General features: G+C 39.5%; 3 protein-coding genes across 5 annotated transcripts; 1 reads left to right on the top strand and 2 right to left on the bottom strand.

Annotated features, from left to right (window-relative positions):
• tmem205 (transmembrane protein 205) lies at window positions 1-4,118 on the bottom strand. 2 transcript variants are annotated; one of them, XM_076032644.1, is made up of 4 exons: window positions 3,942-4,118; window positions 2,627-2,735; window positions 2,131-2,294; window positions 1-1,335 (listed from the first exon to the last, which is right to left on the bottom strand). In XM_076032644.1, the coding sequence occupies exons 2-4, from the start codon at window positions 2,724-2,726 to the stop codon at window positions 1,030-1,032; spliced, it is 570 nt and encodes a 189-aa protein (XP_075888759.1). In that variant the 5' UTR covers window positions 2,727-2,735; window positions 3,942-4,118; the 3' UTR covers window positions 1-1,029. The 2 variants fall into 2 exon arrangements, with proteins under 2 accessions (XP_075888759.1, XP_075888760.1); XM_076032645.1 differs by lacking the exon at window positions 3,942-4,118 and adding an exon at window positions 3,745-3,894.
• Window positions 4,119-6,199: 2,081 nt separating this feature from the next.
• Window positions 6,200-8,730, top strand: elof1 (elongation factor 1). Of its 2 annotated transcripts, none has more exons than XM_076032643.1 (4): window positions 6,200-6,338; window positions 6,926-7,053; window positions 7,144-7,214; window positions 7,600-8,730. In XM_076032643.1, the coding sequence occupies exons 2-4, from the start codon at window positions 6,938-6,940 to the stop codon at window positions 7,662-7,664; spliced, it is 252 nt and encodes an 83-aa protein (XP_075888758.1). In that variant the 5' UTR covers window positions 6,200-6,338; window positions 6,926-6,937; the 3' UTR covers window positions 7,665-8,730. The 2 variants fall into 2 exon arrangements, with proteins under 2 accessions (XP_075888758.1, XP_075888757.1); XM_076032642.1 differs by having other exon boundaries at window positions 6,207-6,333.
• Window positions 8,731-8,757: 27 nt separating this feature from the next.
• cnn1b (calponin 1, basic, smooth muscle, b) lies at window positions 8,758-18,083 on the bottom strand. Its single transcript, XM_076032641.1, has 7 exons — window positions 17,640-18,083; window positions 13,444-13,565; window positions 13,274-13,340; window positions 12,662-12,799; window positions 11,833-11,949; window positions 11,062-11,208; window positions 8,758-10,194 (listed from the first exon to the last, which is right to left on the bottom strand). The coding sequence occupies exons 1-7, from the start codon at window positions 17,697-17,699 to the stop codon at window positions 9,949-9,951; spliced, it is 897 nt and encodes a 298-aa protein (XP_075888756.1). The 5' UTR covers window positions 17,700-18,083; the 3' UTR covers window positions 8,758-9,948.
• Window positions 18,084-20,209: the final 2,126 nt, after the last annotated feature.

Here is a 20,209-nt window from a genome sequence, read left to right as displayed (position 1 = left end):
TGCAGCACAATTATTTAATTAGGAATTCATTATTTAGTTAGTAATTAATTAGTAATGTGTCACATTGTAATCTGGTTAATGTAAACCAGTGGTTCTCAAGTGGTGGAGTCTCAGAACCATCATCATTTTTCCTCATCATGAAGTTGCAACCGAAATTTAATCGACAAAAATAAAACCGCTAGCCCACTTTCTATTATGTCTAGTCAACAAATGATTGAAATAATTGAATTGAGGTTTGAGTCAAAACAAATGGCCAACATTTTCTCCATAAATCTATATATTTTAAAACCCCTTCCCATGAAGCTGCGACCTAATGAAAATAGTTCAAATTTATTCCACAAAAATAGAAAAATAATGCAAGAATACAGAATGCCTTCATCCGATCATAATCATCACATGACACACACACACACACACACATATATATATATATATATATATATATATATATATATATATATATATATGTATATACATATATATATATATACATGGAACATATTGGTTTATTTAATGACAGCAGGTTGCGGCTAAGGCGGGTTGTGATAATTCAAGGTGGGCTGGAATGAGTCAAATTATTGATCATTGCGGGACCTGTGGGTCATCAAATCGCTGCACACCACTAGTCCACTTGCGTGGATCTACTGGCACAACATGCGCATTTTGATAAAGTTTTGTGACTGGCCGAATCATACCGAAATACCGTCAGTTGCCGTTGTGTGCTGAACAGGGCATACTGAACGGTTCGGTAAAATACAGAGTATTGTTGCATCCCTAACATATACAGTATGTTATCTATATCTATATATACATATATAGATATAGATATAAGAAGCCTTTATGCGAATTTCCCCAATGTGTATGCATTAAAAATATATTTGAAAGGGAAACTGCCAACGATGCTGCTATCCAATCAAAACAGCTCCATAACCGGCCTTTGGGTCGCAGCTCAACAGTTGAGAAACACTGATTTTTGCCAATTTTGCGATAGAAGATGAAATGATGAGATTTGTTGATGTGAAAAAGCGTCTAAATAGTTGATAGGTTCAGAGCCGTATAAATCAGATTGACTGTGGTGCAGATGAAGCCGGTGAGGTTGCAGAGGGACGACAGGCCGTGGTAGCGTCCAAAGGACCTCCGGTAACCTCTATACTTGACGTCCTGACTCTTCAGCTTGTCGTAAGCGTCCTTGTGATCGCCACCCCGGCCGATCTGGTTCCCCAGACCATGCTCACGCTCTACCGCACTCATCTGCAGCATCGCCTCAGTGGCAGCCGGGCCGAACCACTGAGAGTTCAGCCCAGCCGTGACCAGCGCAGTAAAGTACAGGATCATCTGCCACAAGAGGAGAAATAATGAGGACAAACAGTTATTGCACAGTAGCTTTCCCACGGAGTTTACTCTCTCTCCCTCTCTCTCTCTATAAACATGTATATATATGTATATATAAATATATATATATACATATATATATATATATATGTATATATAAATATATATATATATATATATATATATATATATATATATATATATATATATATATATATACATATATATATACATATACATATATATATATGTATATATACATATATATATATGTATATATATATATATATATATATGTATATATATATATATATATATACGTATATATACATATATATATATATATATATATATATATATATATACATCACCCTGGATGGACAGTGTGTCAATTTGACTGCTTCGACCTCTCTCTCTCTCTCTCTCTCTCTCTCTCTCTCTCTCTCTCTCTCTCTCTCTCCCTCTGTGCATTTCCTTTTCACCCCAATCTAAAGATCAATAAAGGTCAAAGCAGATGACCTCTGACCCTCTGGAGTCTGGATCTGTTCCAGTTTTCTTCCCATAGCGGAGTTTTTCTTGGCCACTTTCGCCCCCTGCTGCTCTGGAGGGTTCAGTTGGTTTTCTTCTGATTGTACAAAGACGCTTTGAGACACCTTTGAATGTGATTTAGTGCTGTACAAATAACAGTTGATTGATTGATTGATTGATTGATTGATTGATTGATTGATTGACAGACTGGGACTAATGACTTGACGTGAAATTATTAATTGTGAAAGTGTTGTTGAGTCTGGCACTCACCTGCACACTCTCATGCCAGTCCAGCAGCTCTCTGGGGTGGTACACAGCGTACACAGCCAGGCTGAGCACGTTGCACACCACCAAGCAGTAGAAGTACACAGGGAAGAGTTTACTTTGCACCAGGCCAAAGGTGTGAATGGTCACTTGACGAAACAAAGCAAAACCTCGAGACACAGATGTTAGAGTGGTAAATATATTGAGTCATACTTTGAATTACATTGGTTGCAACTAATTACATCATATTATATTGTATTGTATAGTTTTGCTTTAAACTCCTAACACCCTTATCTGTACTTGCCACTTTTTTAAATCCTTTTAACGTTATTTGTTCCTCCTTACACACAATCACGTGGGTGTGGTTCTGCTACACCAACATTCCACTGCCATGGAACATGACAGGTGACACTTAAAAATAAATCTTTGAATCTTTGAAAATGGTAGCAAGAGTTGTGACCAGGCAGGAGCAGGAGAGGCAGAATGTTCTGGTGACTCGTACCTGCAATGAATGAGACCCACACCTGCATGCCCCAGGAGAAGGACAGCACCAGCAAGTGCAGCACTTTCACCACGTCGGTCGGCTTCCCTTCAGTCACCATGCTGCCCCACTGCAAAATACACACAGGCATGCATTCAAAAGTACAAGAAGTGAAATGAATTGTGTGTCTTGCAAAATAAATGGCACACACACACACACACACACACACACACACACACACACACACACACACACACACACACACACACACACACACACACGGGGCGTAGGTGGGGTTTTAGGTGTCACAAACAACAAACACACACAGCTTAATGTTAAGTTACTTTGCTTATAATGGGAATAATTAATATCCAACGTTATACCTGCATTTGTGACGCATGTAAAAAGACAAACCATTTGATTTTCGATCGAAAATGTATTTGATTATTTTTTCCCCCCATTGTAACTTGGTATCTATTTTCTATCTTGTGATAGCATCTATGCGAAACACAAACGTTCAGACGGAACGGCACCCCGATACACACGTTCCATTAAGTTGATATGGCAAGCTCATGTTTGTTGTTTCCTAAAAAAAAAGAGTAATATCTTTATGTATTATTATTTATTTTACTCCAAACAAACACCAAAACATAACTAAATATTTAAAAAAACAACAACATTTTGTTTGTTTGTTTGCTTGTTTAATTTCTATCTCTCTTCAGTAGCTGCACGTTGTAAATTGTCCCTGGACTGCTGTTGGACGGTCCAAATATTCGCTCTTTGATGCGAATATTTTCATTTCCGGTGTCAGCCGTGGGTTTTCTTTTTTTGTTGTTTTGGAACAACATCACATCCGGTTGGGAATGTCGTAGCCGACGACGTTGAAATTGTGTTCGCCATAGATATCTATGGTGTTCACGGCCGTCGATGCTATTCTCTGTCCACTGCCTCGGCCAAGATTGACCGTACTTCTTTAGTCCGCAATGTTGACTTCCGGTTTTCCGTCTGCCGGACTGCATTTAAACTCAGCATCAATAATGAACCGCACAGACGCAACGAAATGATGAATAAGAAGTAAACATCAAGCATATTTTCGGGGTCAGCACCTCATGATCGACTTAAGGCCAAAGGTTACAAACCTGGTCGTAAACTAAACAAGGTCCAGCCGCTGTTTCAGCGTTACACGAGTGTCGCGGTGGGGTACAAGCCACAAGCAACAAGCTACATGCTGCAAACGGACAGTCGGCGTGTTTAACACACACACACACACACACACACACACACACACACACACACACACACACACACACACACACACACACACACACACACTTACATTGTGTCCCGCCGACTTCTGGTGTTAGTTGTTAGTTTTTCTCCCCCTTTCCTCGGACTCTGGACCTCGATAAAGTTGGAAAGATAAGGGCAGATTCAAACTTCCGGGTTCAATAATGTATGAATACAAGATACGGCTGAGTATTCTTCCGAGCCAGACAAATGATATTCGCATCAAAGAGAAGCTGACCGTCCAACAGCAGTCCAGGGACCATTTACAACGTGCAACTACCGAAGAGAGATAGAAATTAAACAAACAAACATATAAATAAACAAACACACATTCTTGAATTAAATAAAAAATTATATATATATATATATTATTTTAAATGTCAATATAAAACATTTTTTATGAACTGATGTCGTTCTAATATAACACAATATAACACTGCTGCACTACTGCACTATTAACAATACGCATTTTCTTTATCTGATTATCTGATGAGTGAGGAGCCCAGGAAGAATTTGTCATTGTTTTGCCATGCTGACGGAGAACCTTAACAATAAAAACCAAAGAAACATATATCATTGTAATCCCTCATATTGACAAATATTCATCAAATTCATCAGCAAGTTAAACACATCTTTATGGAATTTTTTGTTCATTATTAAAACCAGAAAAAAAATATATTGGTGTGTATATATGTATATATATATGTGTGTGTGTGTGTGTGTGTGTGTGTGTGTGTGTGTGTGTGTGTGTGTGTGTGTGTGTGTGTGTGTGTGTGTGTGTGTGTGCCATTTATTTTGCAAGACACACAATTCATTTCAATAACACTGGGCTACAAAAAAAAAAATAAATTGTAGGTTGTCTCTGTTTTTTCAGCTGAATTAGGACCATTTTGCACTGCTGAAACCAAAAATGACATCCATGTTTCTCAATCAGGTCAGGTTTTTATGCTAATTTGATTTTGAAAAATCCGATCTTCTGGCTAAATTGATTACATTTTTGTGACATTATCGGTTGATTTTCATAAATATTTCTCATCCAAAAAAGGTTTTAGGAGAAAAAAAGTCATTTTCTAACAGAATGTATCAAATGTTACTGTAGTGCCTGAAGCGTTGGCCTCTTGCCTGATAAGGCGAACAAACCCCTCGTTAGCGCAGCTCTTGTATTAGGCTACTTCCTCTGGATTGTTTCATCTCGACTCCCTCGGAAGGGTGTCTAGATAACACACATTCCAACTCCGGCCAGTGACTTTCCCATCCCTTCGCCTTCTGTTTTACAATTGTCTCTTTGTCCTCATATGGGAATGTGCATGATGACGAGACCTGTGGGTATAAGGAGGTGATTTTCTAACTATTCTCTGAGAGATAATTTGTGAGAGCTTCGGCGCATCGGGACACACAACCTCCTCAGGCTTCCTGGGCGCCTGATTGATACTTGACTTCTTTGTAATAAACCTGCTTTTATGCAATCAAGTCGGTGTCCACGAGGATTCCTTCAACATCCACACTTCACTGCTGCAACCGGAAGAATCCACCATATTACAACATTCAATTTCTGAAAATTGAATAATAGACATTGATTAAGGTAAGTTCATGTATATTGAACATTACATTGTCATTGTGCAAATTCATTATTATGGGCAGCTGAGTTGGTAGAGCAGACTGCGAAATGATGATCGGTGGGTTGGCGGTTCAAATCCCGGCTCCAACTGTCCACATGCTGAAGGGTCCTTGGGCAGGACTGAACCCTAATTGGCAAGGCAGCACCTTGCATGGCAGCAGCCACCCATTGGTGTATGAATGTGTGTGTGTGTGTGTGTGAATGGGTGATGTAAATGCCAATGCCAACTTTCTTTGACAATCTTTGTCACTGATGCTGGAAAGTTCTCCAAAGACAGGTAGTGGAATTTCATCACAGTGAGCAACAGGACGACGAGCTGATTCAAGATCAGGATACTTGAGGCTGCTTCCGTTCTTTCTGGTGATTCCAGTCACATCAATAGTGCAGAAGCAGCAGTCAGTGACATGTCTCTCCAAACCATGGGAATTCCAAACTTCAGACAGACTTCATGACTTGCAAACTGTGTGTGGCACCCAAACTTTATTCTGGTCACAAAGTTTAATACCAAAATAAGCATGGTAAGTAAGCATGCTTTATGAATCTGACTAATCGTTTTTTTTAAATATTATATTGCGAAATCTTCAAATTTTGTTGATTGCAAGAAATTTGCATCATTTGATGTGAAAATGCCCGATTTTTGGATTCTGCACATCAAAATGATCCTTAATCAGCAATAAATTTGGCGTTGACCGTTGTAATCTATAACGCTGACGATCGTCCTATGACGATGGAGTGGCAGCCAATCAGAGTCCGAACCTGAGAAACTCTGCATCCGGATCATACGAGCTCACAGCATCCGCTGGTTGTAGACATCCTCCCGGTGGTAAGGTAACTCACATTACATCCACACACACTCACCGAAGTTCTGCATTAGCTATAGCTAGCGACTCAAAGATTTCCGTCTCTTTGAGGGGGATATCTATCCATCATCGATAGCGGTTGGAGAGGTAGCATGCTACGCTAGCTGGCATCATCTCAACACTACCGCTAGTAGACCAGACACTGTTTCATTATCCAGTAGCAGTGCGGCGGCTGTTTATTTCATTGGCGAAAAGCTTCATTTTAAATTACTTAGCAGGAAAATTTTCGTCATTTTTGTTTTATTTTTTTATAGAAATGATTTCACCCACTTGATGTTGAATGTTGAATTTATCGCTTTTATTTTGTCCTCGTTAATGAACGATCTATATCGACAACGATTGGTTGTATGTAGATTCACTTCATCGTTTCTTGTAATTACTGAACTGTACTATTTGCCAATTTAGGATCAACAAAAGTCTGTCTGTCTCATCATCATCATCATCATCATCATCATCATCATCATCATCATCATTATTATTATTATTATTATTATTATTATTATTATTATTATTATTATTATTATTGTTGTTGTTGTTGTTGTTGTTGCTCTGCAGGTAGAGTCACAGATGGGGCGCAGGAAGTCCAAGAGGAAGCCTCCTCCTAAGAAGAAGATGACGGGCAACCTGGACACCCAGTTCACTTGCCCGTTCTGTAATCACGAGAAATCTTGCGACGTCAAAATGTAAGTTTCTCCACTATCTATGGCATAACAAGCGCCATGAACAACAAAAATCCCCCCTTCAATCCCTTCTTTGTTTGTTTGTTTTCCCAGGGAAAGAACCCGAAATACAGGAATCATATCGTGCAGTGTTTGTTTGGAAGAGTTCCAGACTCCCATAACCTGTATCCTTGGTGGTTAAAGAAAAAAAATAACAATGGACCAATCAATGTATTGTACATCTGAATCACCGTCAAGCTGTCGTTGTCTAATTCACTGGCTCTAACTGGTGGTGGAGCCCCAGGACCCCACATCACCCCCCCCCCCCCCTCCCCCCTTATCATCAAGTTGCAAAGACCCAAATTTATTCCACAAAAATAGAAAGGTAGTGCAACAATACAGACTGCCTTCATCCAGTCGTAATCATCATATGAATGACTTGAATTGAATGTCCTGCAAAATAAATGTATGTGTGTGTGTGTGTGTGTGTGTGTGTGAGTGTGTGAGTGTGAGTCTGTCTCGCGACCCCTCTTCCTCTGAAACGTTCCCTCAACTTTTTGTCACTCTAAGATCTCTCCGAACCAGTGGACGTGTACAGTGATTGGATCGATGCCTGTGAAGCAGCCAATCAGTAGCCATATTTCCGCTTCACTGCGTCTCTCACTCACACACACACTGCACACTATTTATTATCATCATTTGTCACGCACGCTATCACAAATATTAGAAGCCTTGTTTTCAGTCATTCTGTGCTCAGGTGTTCTTCGAATCAGTGGTCTTTCTCTCTTCCCCCACTGGCTGACTTACATTGTATACATTCACATGTGACAGTATCACAAAATTCATCACGTGGACCAACACACTGTACGCTGTGCTAGTTTTTACCAGCTGAAGTTGTTTTTTTTTTAATGTGTTTTTATGTAATAGATAAAATTTCTGTCTAGAATTCACTATGCTGAGTTACTGTCTGTCGTTATTTTTGCTTTTGTTTTATTTTATTCTGTCCTCATGTATGCCAGTTAAACAAGGGAACAATAGTTAAACAGCATATTATTTTCATACTAACTGTTATGACATTGCAGTCAATTAAGGCTATATTAAAGGAGATATATAATGTATGTCTTTCTTAGTGCGATACGTCACAGAAACCTCAGCTTTGACCATCTACTGACTTATTTTGTTTATTTGAGATGTTTGGTTTTTTTTCTACTGTAATTTGCACCGTTTTACTCTGATCACTTCATGTGTTGTTCAATTGCGTTCTTTCAGGACGCAAGCTTTGTTCTGTCCTGTTACACTGTTTTTTCTAAAGAGTAAAAAAGACTGAAATTAACCGGATATTGAAGTGTTTTTTTTTTTTTTATTGCAGAAATGTCATTCGTAGTCTTCAGGCAGGCATAGTAGCAAATGTCAAAAAAAAAAAATGCAAAATGTCAAGTATGATGGCTTACTGGAAACACTCAAGCTCAAATGTTGCACACATCAAATCAACTTTGCAACTAAATGTATTTAAAACTTAATCACATCCAGTAATACTAACATCATTATTATTGTCATTTTGTTGCTATTTCTGGTGGTGGTGAGAAGGTGGGGGTTGTGTGCTATTTACCACTAGATGGCACTGCACTGCACTGCATTCTCAGTTCTCACTGCTGGTGGAGGGAAAACACGTGATGCCTTTGACTGAGATGACCAATAACACTGAATTGGTGAAAGTAACACAACGAGTATTTGAGTTGCCAAAAGCATGCAAATTAGGTAACAAGTAAAACTCAGATGCAGAGATCGAGTGAAAATTCAATGATTGCAACTCAATACCACAAACTATGATTCATTTAAAATACTATTTGCTTTGCCTCTTGCACTGTTGTAATGTTGTAGAGCAACATTGACATATCATAGATGCATTGCAGTAAGAAAAAAAACCCAATAGTATTAAATGTGATTGGCGGCAGATGTACATCAGAGTACAAGAGTATATGAAATTAGTTGTACTTTAGTTGCAGCTGCATATCACCACCTCTTTCTGCAGACAATGTGAAAGCAGGTAAAGTGCAAATGGAGCAACAGCCCTGAAAATCATGTTCACTGAACAGATGAAATAAATAAAATAAAAAAATCAATAAAAACGTGTGTCTGTGTATATATGTATGTACATATATGTATGTATATATATATATATATATATATATATGTATGTATGTGTGTATATACATACATATATATATATATATACATACATACATATATATATATATGTATATATATACATACATATATATGTATATATATATTTATATATATGTATATACACACATACATACATATATGTATATATTTGTATATGCACATATCATATACAAACAATATATGTAATAGAGGCATTTGTGTAAAATGATGGAAAATCACTATCAGCGCAGGCGTGCTCATAAAAATCCAGACGTCTGCAAGAAGCTGCTGCTTGCTCAGTCTGAGAACGCTTCAGGGAGCTGCATCCCATGCACAATTCAAACATTGTTTCATTCCAATGGAGAAGCTCTCTGTGAAAACACACTGCAGATATAAATGCCTGTAGTAAAAAAAAAAAAAAAAAGAAGCAACAGCTATTAAGTAAATCTATGGTTTTGGAATTTGTAATAGCTATGAAATTGAATTTATAATTCATTTGTCAGTCCAAGTGAGAACAGGAGAAATTGCCGACTCCATGAAATTTTTTGACCTGGTTTCAGTGTAAACACGTTTTTTTCATTAATGGAAAGGCAAACAAATTCCTGGACTGTATTCCTAAGAATGTTTGGACGTGAAGCCAACAGTGACGTCAATTGATGCTCAACAGTCTAGACAGCTCACTCAGCACAGGTAAAGGTCTTTCTTTTGATGGGTGAGGTTCGAGGTGGTAGCAATGGGGTGTCCTGCACCTTAGTCAGAGTATTGGTTGTAACCGTCAAACTCCACCTCACTCCCATTGTCATAGTTGGCCTCGGCGGGGTTGGCGCAGTACTTGTTGTCGAACACTTGGCGAGGCAGGCCATAGGTCGTCATGCCCTGTTGGGAGGCCACTTTGTTGGTGCCCATTTGCAAGGAGATCGTGGAGGCGTCGCAGTTCTCCAGGTTCAGCTTCCTGTCAAAGATGTGCCTCCTGGTTCCTGGGGCCGTCATACCAGCCTGAGGGGACAAGAGCAAAAGAAAGAAAAGGTTTTAGAATGTTAGAAAAACTGTTGGCTTCTGATGGAAAAATGATCTGCACTTAAAGGTCAATTGTGCAAAATTTGGCTTAATGTGACTTTTATTGGTAAAAGCCCGTAAATATATTAATAAAAGTGTATACTTGCAGTACAAAAAACAAAACAAAAAGTAAATTTTCTACCCATATGTGTACATCTCTATATATATATATATATATATATATATATATATATATATATATATATATATATATATATATATATATATATATATATATATATATATATATATATATACATACAAACATGTCCAGCTTTTACATGATGCATGGCAGTCCCTCAACTCAAAAAGCCCAAATTAAAAATGAATGAATGAATGAATGAATAAATACAAATATAAAGGTACATTTTGTGTTTGTCTTTTCCGTTTTGCCTTTGCTTTTATGGTTAACCTATCAGATGGCTGTGGATGGGGCTTTCCGTCCAGGATCAGTAATCGACACCTGATCGCTCCATGGCTAGCATAGCTAGGGAGCTCCTTGGGCTCGAGGTTGTGAAGGAGCTAGCTATGCTAGCCATGGAGCGATCAGCCGTCGATTAATAATCCTGGACGGAAAGCCCCATCCACAGCCATCTGATTGCCGCAAAAGGAAAAGGCAAGGGCAAAACCCTTTTGTCATTGTTTTTTCCATTTGTCTTTTACAACGACAAAACGGAAAAGACAAGGACAAAATGTACATTTATATTTGCATTTATTCATTTATTAATTAAGATTTATTCATTAATTTATTTTTAATTTTAGCTCGTTCATGGTTCTGTGGTGAAGCATCCAGCAGCAACATTTCACCTGACTGGCTCCCTTGTTGGTGCCCATCTGTAAGCTGATGGTTGACTTGTCTTGTGGGCTGTCCATGGCAATCCTGGAGTCATACAGGTGTCTCCTGGTGCCATAAGAAGTCATTCCCTTCTGGCTGGCCAGAGTGTTAGTGCCCATCTGAATACAGCACACCATAAAGAAGGATGATTCACTGAATGTTGACCACAACATTTTCACTACAGGTGCAATAAAACACTTGTTTACTAACACCTTTTTTTGTTTTTTTACACTTACACAGATATGTGTAATTTGATACGCAGACAATTTGTATACATATTTTATTTCTTCATTTATTTTGAATTTACTCTTTGCACTCTTTAACTCTGCTCTTTACACTGTACACTGCTCTAACTATGCACATTTTCCCCAAATGTGGGCTAAATAAAGGCATTCCTCTTCTTCTTCTTCTTCTTCTTGTTCTTCGTCTTCTTCTTGTTCTTCGTCTTCTTCTTCTTCTTGTGAATACTCAGTAGACAGTGTGTGATCATGCTTCTTGGATGGGCCAGGTAAACAAAACAATGCAAATAAAATCTATGCCTACGCTGGAAGTGTCAGTGTGAACACGCAGGCCTTTGTTGGTAATGCACAAAATTTTTGACTGCGTTACCTGCGTGGCCCATGAACTGAGTCAACGGTCCAATGGGTTCAGAGGTCAATGTCAACACTCACTTTCACAATGACACACAATAAAGGAAATGTATTCAGTGAACACATAAAGTTGAGCACGTCTTCTGTACTGACCTGCAGGCCGATCACGTTCCGACCCTCCCTGAGCTGCTCCTGGTTGAACTGTCGCTTTTGTTTCTCGGCGTACTTCACTCCGACATCGTAGTTGGATTGGAAACCTTTGGACTTGGCCTGCACCAGAAGAAGAACAATTGTAGTGACGTGTTACTCCATAAATGCAGAGCTCAACCTTTATTTTATACTTGACTGATGGCAGTTTCCACTCTGCCACTCACTGGCGCAGGTGGCAAAAGTGTTTACATTCGGCACTTAAAAAGGGTTTTTTTTTTTTTTTTTTTGCAATTAATGAATGAGAAACAATACCTTTGCTGATAAGCAGAGGTCCTTTAAAATAATATCCCTCCAAAATATCATCAACTTTTATATTTAACTGGACAACAGCATCATTCAAATAGCTACAATTCAAGCAACAACAACCACACACAATTGAAAGTAAATCAGTTTTAACAGAATTCTGCTTTTAAATACAAAAGTAACCAGCATGTTTTTCCAACACAAGGAGTAAAAAAGTACAGATATTTGTGTACAGGTGTAGGACTAGGGAGTCGTCGAAAAAGAAATACTCAAGTAAAGTACAAACACCTGAAAAATCTACTGAAGCACAGTGACAAAGTCTTTGTAATTCATAACTTCTAACCTCTGGTGACAGGGATATTATCAGCACTACACCACACACTCAGCACTTGCACAACACTCGTTACTCTAAGCACTTGCGCAAAGCACTTACAGTGGTACGTGACTGCCTCTCTGTGTATTTTTCACACACAAAAAATTTCCATGCAAAAATGTTATTGGGGGGAAATGTTAACGAAGATACCCTCACCATTCCAGCCAGAGCGATGAGTGTGCTCTGGACCTGGGTGTGGTTGACGTTCTCGAACAGATCGTTGGCCTCGAAGATATCGTGAGGCTTCAGACCGTACTCTACGATGGCCCGGACAAAGTTCCCGATGTTTTCTAGCTGCGAAAACAAATACAGAGGAAAATAAAACCTGAGTAGAAAGAAGTATTTCTTTTGCATGCTCTAAACGATAAAATGATTTTGGCTATTCTACACATGAACAGCCGTGAGGATTATGAAGATTTTAAAAACAGACAATGAGGTAAGACTTTGTTCTTTTACTGAATTGGTCAGTTTTTGGCTCGCTGGCTATTAACCTCTACATTGTAAAAGCATAACAAAAAGGGGCTAATGGTAGTTTTTGGTTTTGTTTGGCATGCTGATGCATAACCAGGCAGGTTCGATCTCAAAGCCCATGGCCTTTCTGGGTGGACCTTGTCTGCAAATGTTGTCTCTGAGTTCTTTGGCTTTGTCCCCCACAGTCCAAAGAGTGTGGACCCAATCGGGAAGTGGAAGCTCTAAACTGGCCACAGGTATGAGTGTGAATGCAAATGATTCTTTTGTCTCTATGTGGCCCTGAGGATGATGAATTACCTGATGCCAGTTCTGACTCGCGCTGTTGATCTTCCTCACAGAACCTGGCTGGAGAACATTTATGAGTCTGCAAGAAAAGACAAAGAGAAGCAAAAATAAATTTCCATCTTTAAATCAACTTTTGGAATGAGATTCCAGCATTACATTAAAACATGGTTTCAGCTGCTCACTCGCACAGCAGCACTCCGTCCTTGAGGCTCTCCATGAAGTGGCCTTCAATCCTTCCGCCGGTCACATCTTCTATCCAGAGCCTCAGCTCCTCCTCCTTCCGAGGGTCGTACTTGCCTGCAAGCTGCAGCCAGAGGTGTGGGTTAACGATGAGGTTAGTGTATAAACCAGCTTAGATATAACTGAAACCTAAGCTAAGATGCTGATACACCAAACTGTATCAGCATCTTCCTGCTGTAAAGCTTCCAATTAAAAATGAGTAGTTATCAGGCCGATGAGCTGATTATCAAAGACAGGTCAAACATGGCAGTGGGTTTCACAGTAAACTCAACATGGTCACACGGCCTCCACTTTAAATCTTCCTATAGGAACTGTTCAACACTGTGCAGCGTCATGATAACCATATGGTGCAGAATGGAACTGGTCACATAAAATGCAGCAATGTGTTGCTCCAATAACTGCTCGTTTAGTTGTGTGGTTGAGATCCATGTTTTAATGTGTGCATGAACTGTTTAACATATAATCTTTTAGATGAGACCACAACACACTGTGTTATTGGCCATGGACATGCTTGCTTCCAAATTGTCACGCAGTGTGTAAAACAGCAAGAGAAACACAAACACCGGCATGGAGAAACACAGTGACTTCCCTTCCACTGTACTCCATGCGCAGTGTTTCCTTAAGAAAGATAGGAATAGAATACAATCCGTGTACTTTATTGATGCCAAATTGGGAAACTATGCTGTAGCGACACTAAAACCAAGACAGTAATTAGGAGAAACATTCAAGAGAATCCATACACACAACAATCAAACAAGAACACACTTGTAAAAGACAGTCACTTGTTCTGAGGGACGGATACGCAAGGTTTATAAACCATTAGTTCATTTTGTCACTTCATTTTGATTTAGACATTTAGTAATAAATGTTTATTTATCTATTTATGTTTGTCATTTTTTAAATCGGAGGTATTAAGGCACCCTTTCCCAACGCCCCCCCGGCTGTGGACGAGTCTTCCCAGTCTGGGATCAGCAGCCAACACAAACCAGTATTTCACTGCAACAGCACAGCCGTGGCCTCCAGACCAGCGCACCAAACTTGGGAGAAACAGTTTCCCCCAGACACTCCTACTGACCCCCCTCTCCCCATGCCAGACCGCTCCCACTGGATGGACTCATATTTCTTCTCTGGCTCTGGCTCTCTCCAGAACCTGCCCTTTTACAGACAACTCGGTATTCACACAGTCAACGATCAAAGGCAGGCCGAGTCCAGGAGATTTCACTCCGAACTGTAGAGCTCAAAAATTCCGCCTGAGCCGGTTGTTTTCTCAGGTCCTAGAATGGTCTCAACATATTTTTCAGGATTGGCATCCCAAACAACAACAACAACAACAACAACAACAACAACAACAACATCTACAACAAAGTACAAAAAGAGAATACGTTACCTTAAAACTTTTAGGAATTAATATATTATTACTTGTGACTTTGAATGTTAGTGTGCAGCCACTAGTCTGGATTGTGTCACTAACATTTATTTCCCAGATCACAGCTCAGACAGACACCATCCATTCATGCATACTACTATGATTTAACGCACACAAATTTCCTTTTAAGAATTTGCTAAGAATGGTAACCACTACGCCACCGTGTCGCAGGTATTGAAGCAGGTATTGAAAATGGATGGATGGATAAAAATAAAGTCAAATAAAATAAGACAGGAATTAGGGTTCAGATTGATTGTGCGAAGCGCTTCGAGATGACTTTGAATACGATGTCACTTTAACAAATAAAAGGTGATCAGATGATTGATTGATTGATTGATTATGTTATAGTTGGTACATACTCTTCCATTCTGGAAATTCCAAGGAAATGTGACTCTGACCCAGTGTCAGACTGACATGTTCTTACATAATTTAGTCTGTTGTGTTTGCACACGCCACCTCATGGGTCACCTTATTGACATGAATGCAAATTCTGCTTCCAGACGTTGGTTTACACATTGTAGTCTCAGCCCTTTTGGTATGAGACTCCCCATTGTCAGTCCCAATGAAATCCATTGGAATGGGAAGTTTAGACATTGAATAAATAGTTTGTATTTGGAGTATAAACTACCATTTTAAAGCAGTAAAGATATACACTAAAGTGTACACTCCTGACAAGATGATTTACATTATTTCTCTCTCTCTCTCTCTCTCTCTCTCTCTCTCTCTCTCTCTCACACACACACACACACACGTATGTGTGTGTATATATACATATATACATATATATATATATATATATATATATATATATATATATATATATATATATATATATATATATATACACACACATGCATATTGTGCTTGTTGATGATGTGATGACAAAAAAATCAATACATTGTTCATCTCTAATCAAGACTGTTTACAGCTATCCTAGTCTAATGATGGTGCCAAACACAGGGGCTCTGTCACAAGAAAATCTATGAAGATATTCAACAAATTAAACGGTATAAAGTAAGACACAAATTTGTACTTCGCAATACTGCTCCAATAGACGTGGTGGTACAGGTGTTCCTCTGCATTGACATATACTGTGTTCAGCTTACTGAAAAAAAGTGTCAAAATGTGTATCAATTCAAATGTATAAATGTACATTTTGCTGCTGATGACTCACAAATGCAAATCAATGCACACAAAGAAGAGCAGTTCCACTGAGATGTTGTTGGACATCTCGGCTTGGCTTCCTCTTCATGCACCCCACCCGCCTAACCCCCTCCCGCCACCCGCCTCCCCCTTCCCACCACCACCACCACCCCGTCCTCCTATGTCTCCTGTCCACCTGTGTTCCATCAGGGCAGCTTTTTCTATCTTGGACTCCAGTGTAAACAATTTAGAGAAGGACACTTTCTCAAGTTCTAAGTCCGTCTGCGAACTCCTTAAAAGGCCCTCAGATTGGACTGAGGCACCTTTAACCACATCTGCACACATCCTATGGTATCATATGGCTGGAAACAAAAAAAAACTATTCAGATTTGGATTGCAACATAATAATTCCGATGCTTGTTTTTTCTGTTGATTAAATTAAAGTCACTGCGAAAAATGTACATATATAGACAGAAAACAAATTTCATATTCAAAAGCAAAGCTGAGAGTTAATATCCCAGATGGTGTGTACAGTCCTTGCCACTGCACTGTAGCACTAAATTTACCCCAAAGACAATTTACTACTAAAACCAAGAGGCAATGCCTCATTGCCCTTATTTTTTTATTTTTTTGGCACACAGGTTGCCAGAAATATTCCTCAGGGGATGTTAGATCAATCAATCAATCAATCAACTTCTATTTGTTAGAAGTCTTCTATTCGCCCAATGACAGTTGGGAGAGACCCCAGCAGACCCTCCAGACCCTGAGTGCAGGGGGAAGCAGGTGCTGAAGATGGATGGATGGATGGATGGATGGATGGATTGGAATGACTGTTTGTTAATATTTGAGTCCACCATATTGCCAAGTAGGAACACAAGGTTTATATCAAGCAGAACACCATAGTTTGACTATGTAGGGATCCTTCTTGAACATACAGCGGGTGACCCTGCTGTTGGTCTCCATCGCTAATCACACCCATTCACCCACCCATCCATCCATTCACCTCTCCATCCATCCATCCATCCATCCTCCCTTTCACCCATCCATCACCAATCCATCCTCCATCGATCTTCAGAACGTTTTCTACATTTAGTCTGCATTTGGTGTCGCAGGTTTGTTGGAGCTATTCTGCGGATGGAGGCGGGGTCATACTGTCAATATTCCCGGTGTTTGTGCGTGAGGGTCTACCAATCTAATTTTCCTTGAAATGAAGGAGACCTATCATAACTTTAAGCCTTAACAGTCTATAATAGAACACGTATGCACACACACACACACACACACACACACACACACACACACACACACACACACAAGCTCTGCTTGGCCAAAAAAATTAGAAATAATTTATATATATATGTATATATATATATATATATATATATATATATATATATATATATATATATATATATATATTTTTTTTTTTTTTTTTTTTTTTTTTTTTTTTTTTTTTCAGGGGGTCATAAAGGTTAATAAGGGGTGGAAGGGTCAGACCCCCCCCCCCCCACACACACACACACACCCCTCCCCACAACCCACCCCCACCCCGCACTGCTTTCAACCTACCTTGCACTTGACTTCGGCAGAAAGTCCAAAGGCTGGTCCGCTTCTAAAATGCGTCGTCATTCTGTCTTGTTTTGTGTCTTTACAATCAGAGGGAGCAGAGATTCCAGAGCAGCGCTCTGAGTCCGAGGCGGAGAGGGGGGAAAAAAAAGAAAGAAAAGAAACTACGGAGACCCGCGATGACTACCGTCGCCAATTAAAAGCTTCGACCCGCCAGCGACGCTCTCAAACCCGACGACTTCCCGAATCTCTTATTAAAAGTCTCGCACAGTGCACGCGCCGGGGCTCGCGATCCAATCAAAACTCAGCACTCTCCCACGCGGAGGGGGCTGGGCTCGGGGAGGGTTGGGGGTAACGTCACTACTTGGCTTCGGGCGTTCGAACAGAGTCATATTTTCCATGCCCGAGCCAGTGTCGCATCAATTTGTATCACGTTCAGCTGAATGTTTTCTCACCTACGTCAAAACATACCGACGGAACCTTGTCATCTATAAGCCGCGCGCGGTTTAGGAAGTTGGGTTTTTCAACCTCTCTCAAAATTGCATCACTGCTTCGTGCTTATATTACTACTACTACTACTACTACTACAGGAAGCTGTTCATCCCAATTTTAGTAATCTAGTACTCAATTAAAAACCGCTATACAGTGACCCCACCCCCACCCCATCGGCAGAAAATGGGAATTCTGACGTCAAAAAATTAAAAAAATAAAGTGGGAAACTTTTTCAGTTAAACAAGACAATCAATTCTTCACACCTGAAGACAGTTGAAAGGTTCTGAGAGTCAGTGTGTTTTTCAAACACTGTGCTGCGGCCACACTAGTGCACACTAGTGAGATGATGTCAGGTGTGTGAGAAAAATGATCCAATTTCACTTAATTGGTCTCAAAGTTGAAATACTAACATCCCACAGTGGAGTGAGTGTGCTTTAAAAGGAATCTGAGCCTGTTTTCCTCCCAGGATATCAGCTTTGTGATAATCTAAACAGGTTTTCCCAGGTTTATATTGTCATTATTAGGTTAAAAAGTTTATATATATATATGTATATATATATATATATATATATATATATATATATATATATATATATATATATATACATATATATATACATATATATCTTTTTTTTTTTTTTTAATTTTACATACTTTTATATTTCATTTTTGTTTGGTTGGTGTGCCATGGGATTTTCTTTTCAACACTGATCTGAGTTGAAATCACCTTCACTTAGCTCAGCTTTAACATCGGCTGCATGAAGCAACGTTATCATAATTTCTCTTTTACACTCATCATCTGACACTGTTCAAGCTACAGAAATGTGTATTTAAACCTACTCACTTGACCAGGATGGGGCAAACTACGGCCCAGGGGCCACATGCAGCCCGTTCGGCTTCTTAATTCGGGCTGCCGAACTTCATTCATTCATTCATTTTCCATACCCGCTTAGTCCCGAGCTCAGGGTCACGGGGTCTGCTGGAGCCTCTCCCATCTGTCATAGGGCGAAGGCAGGGGACACCCTGGACAAGTCGCCAGTTCATCTCAGGGCCACATAGAGACAAACAACCATTCACACTCACATGCACACCTACGGAAAATTTAGAGTCTTCAATTGACCTCACATAAAATGTCATCCACAGAAAACAAACAATAAATAAATGAACAGACATTTACACAAAACAAATGATGACCATTGTAACAGTGACACACACACACACACACACACACATGCGCACGCGCGCGCACACACACACACACGCACAGATTCTGCAGCGAGACGAAGAACACACGGTGAATCTGGACACTTTATTTGGGCATAATGAAGAGGACGGCCGCAGTGACTGTGAAGAGGAGGACTGAGATGTGAAGATGTCTTTAGAAGAAGGAATTCCTCACACTGCACTCACTTACGCTGAGTAACACTGCATTGGTTTATTATTATTATTATTTATGTTATTATTATTATTATTATTATTCATTACTTCTGGATGATGAGCATTGACATGTAAAATGACACGAGAGATGTTCCGTTATGTGTAAAAAAAAAAAAAAAAAAGACGAAGAAATTAGGCTACATTCAAGCTGAAGTCACAGTCTTCATGACCGGAGAACGTAAGATTAGCTGTGAAATCTTTGACTTGATGTCAGAAGTTGTACCGTGAGCAGTATTTCTACCGCATTTGGTATGTTCTTCAGGGTTTAGATGAAATTGAAAGGGTTAGATTCAATTCAGATTATGTCAGAGTTTAAATGGTAAAATATCCAGACTGACAGGTTGCTGGCGCTTATTTTAAGTTTTTAAAGTAGATACAACAACCACGGGCACTCATTTCATACAGTAGATGAGTTTCAGATGGTATTCAAGTTTTATATAAAATAAAATATAAAATAATAAACAGCATCTAAATGTGAATGTTTTCCAGAAATGAGAAAGTCTAGTTTAGTTAAATTTACCTGTTCCCCTTGTATTCAGATGGCATTCAGGTGTGTGTGTGTGTGTGTGTGTGTGTGTGTGTGTGTGTGTGTGTGTGTTGGTGATTGAACACAAGTTCTGATAAAACCCAGACAGCCTCCATCC

The sequence above is a fragment of the Nelusetta ayraudi genome, unplaced genomic scaffold (assembly GCF_046127955.1).
Source record: "Nelusetta ayraudi isolate G7.1 ecotype Tasmania unplaced genomic scaffold, CSIRO-AGI_Nayr_v1 ptg000034l, whole genome shotgun sequence".
Lineage (NCBI taxonomy): Eukaryota > Metazoa > Chordata > Actinopteri > Tetraodontiformes > Monacanthidae > Nelusetta > Nelusetta ayraudi.
The sequence above is the reverse complement of the archived record's forward strand: the minus strand, read 5'-3'. Positions and strand labels throughout refer to the sequence as shown.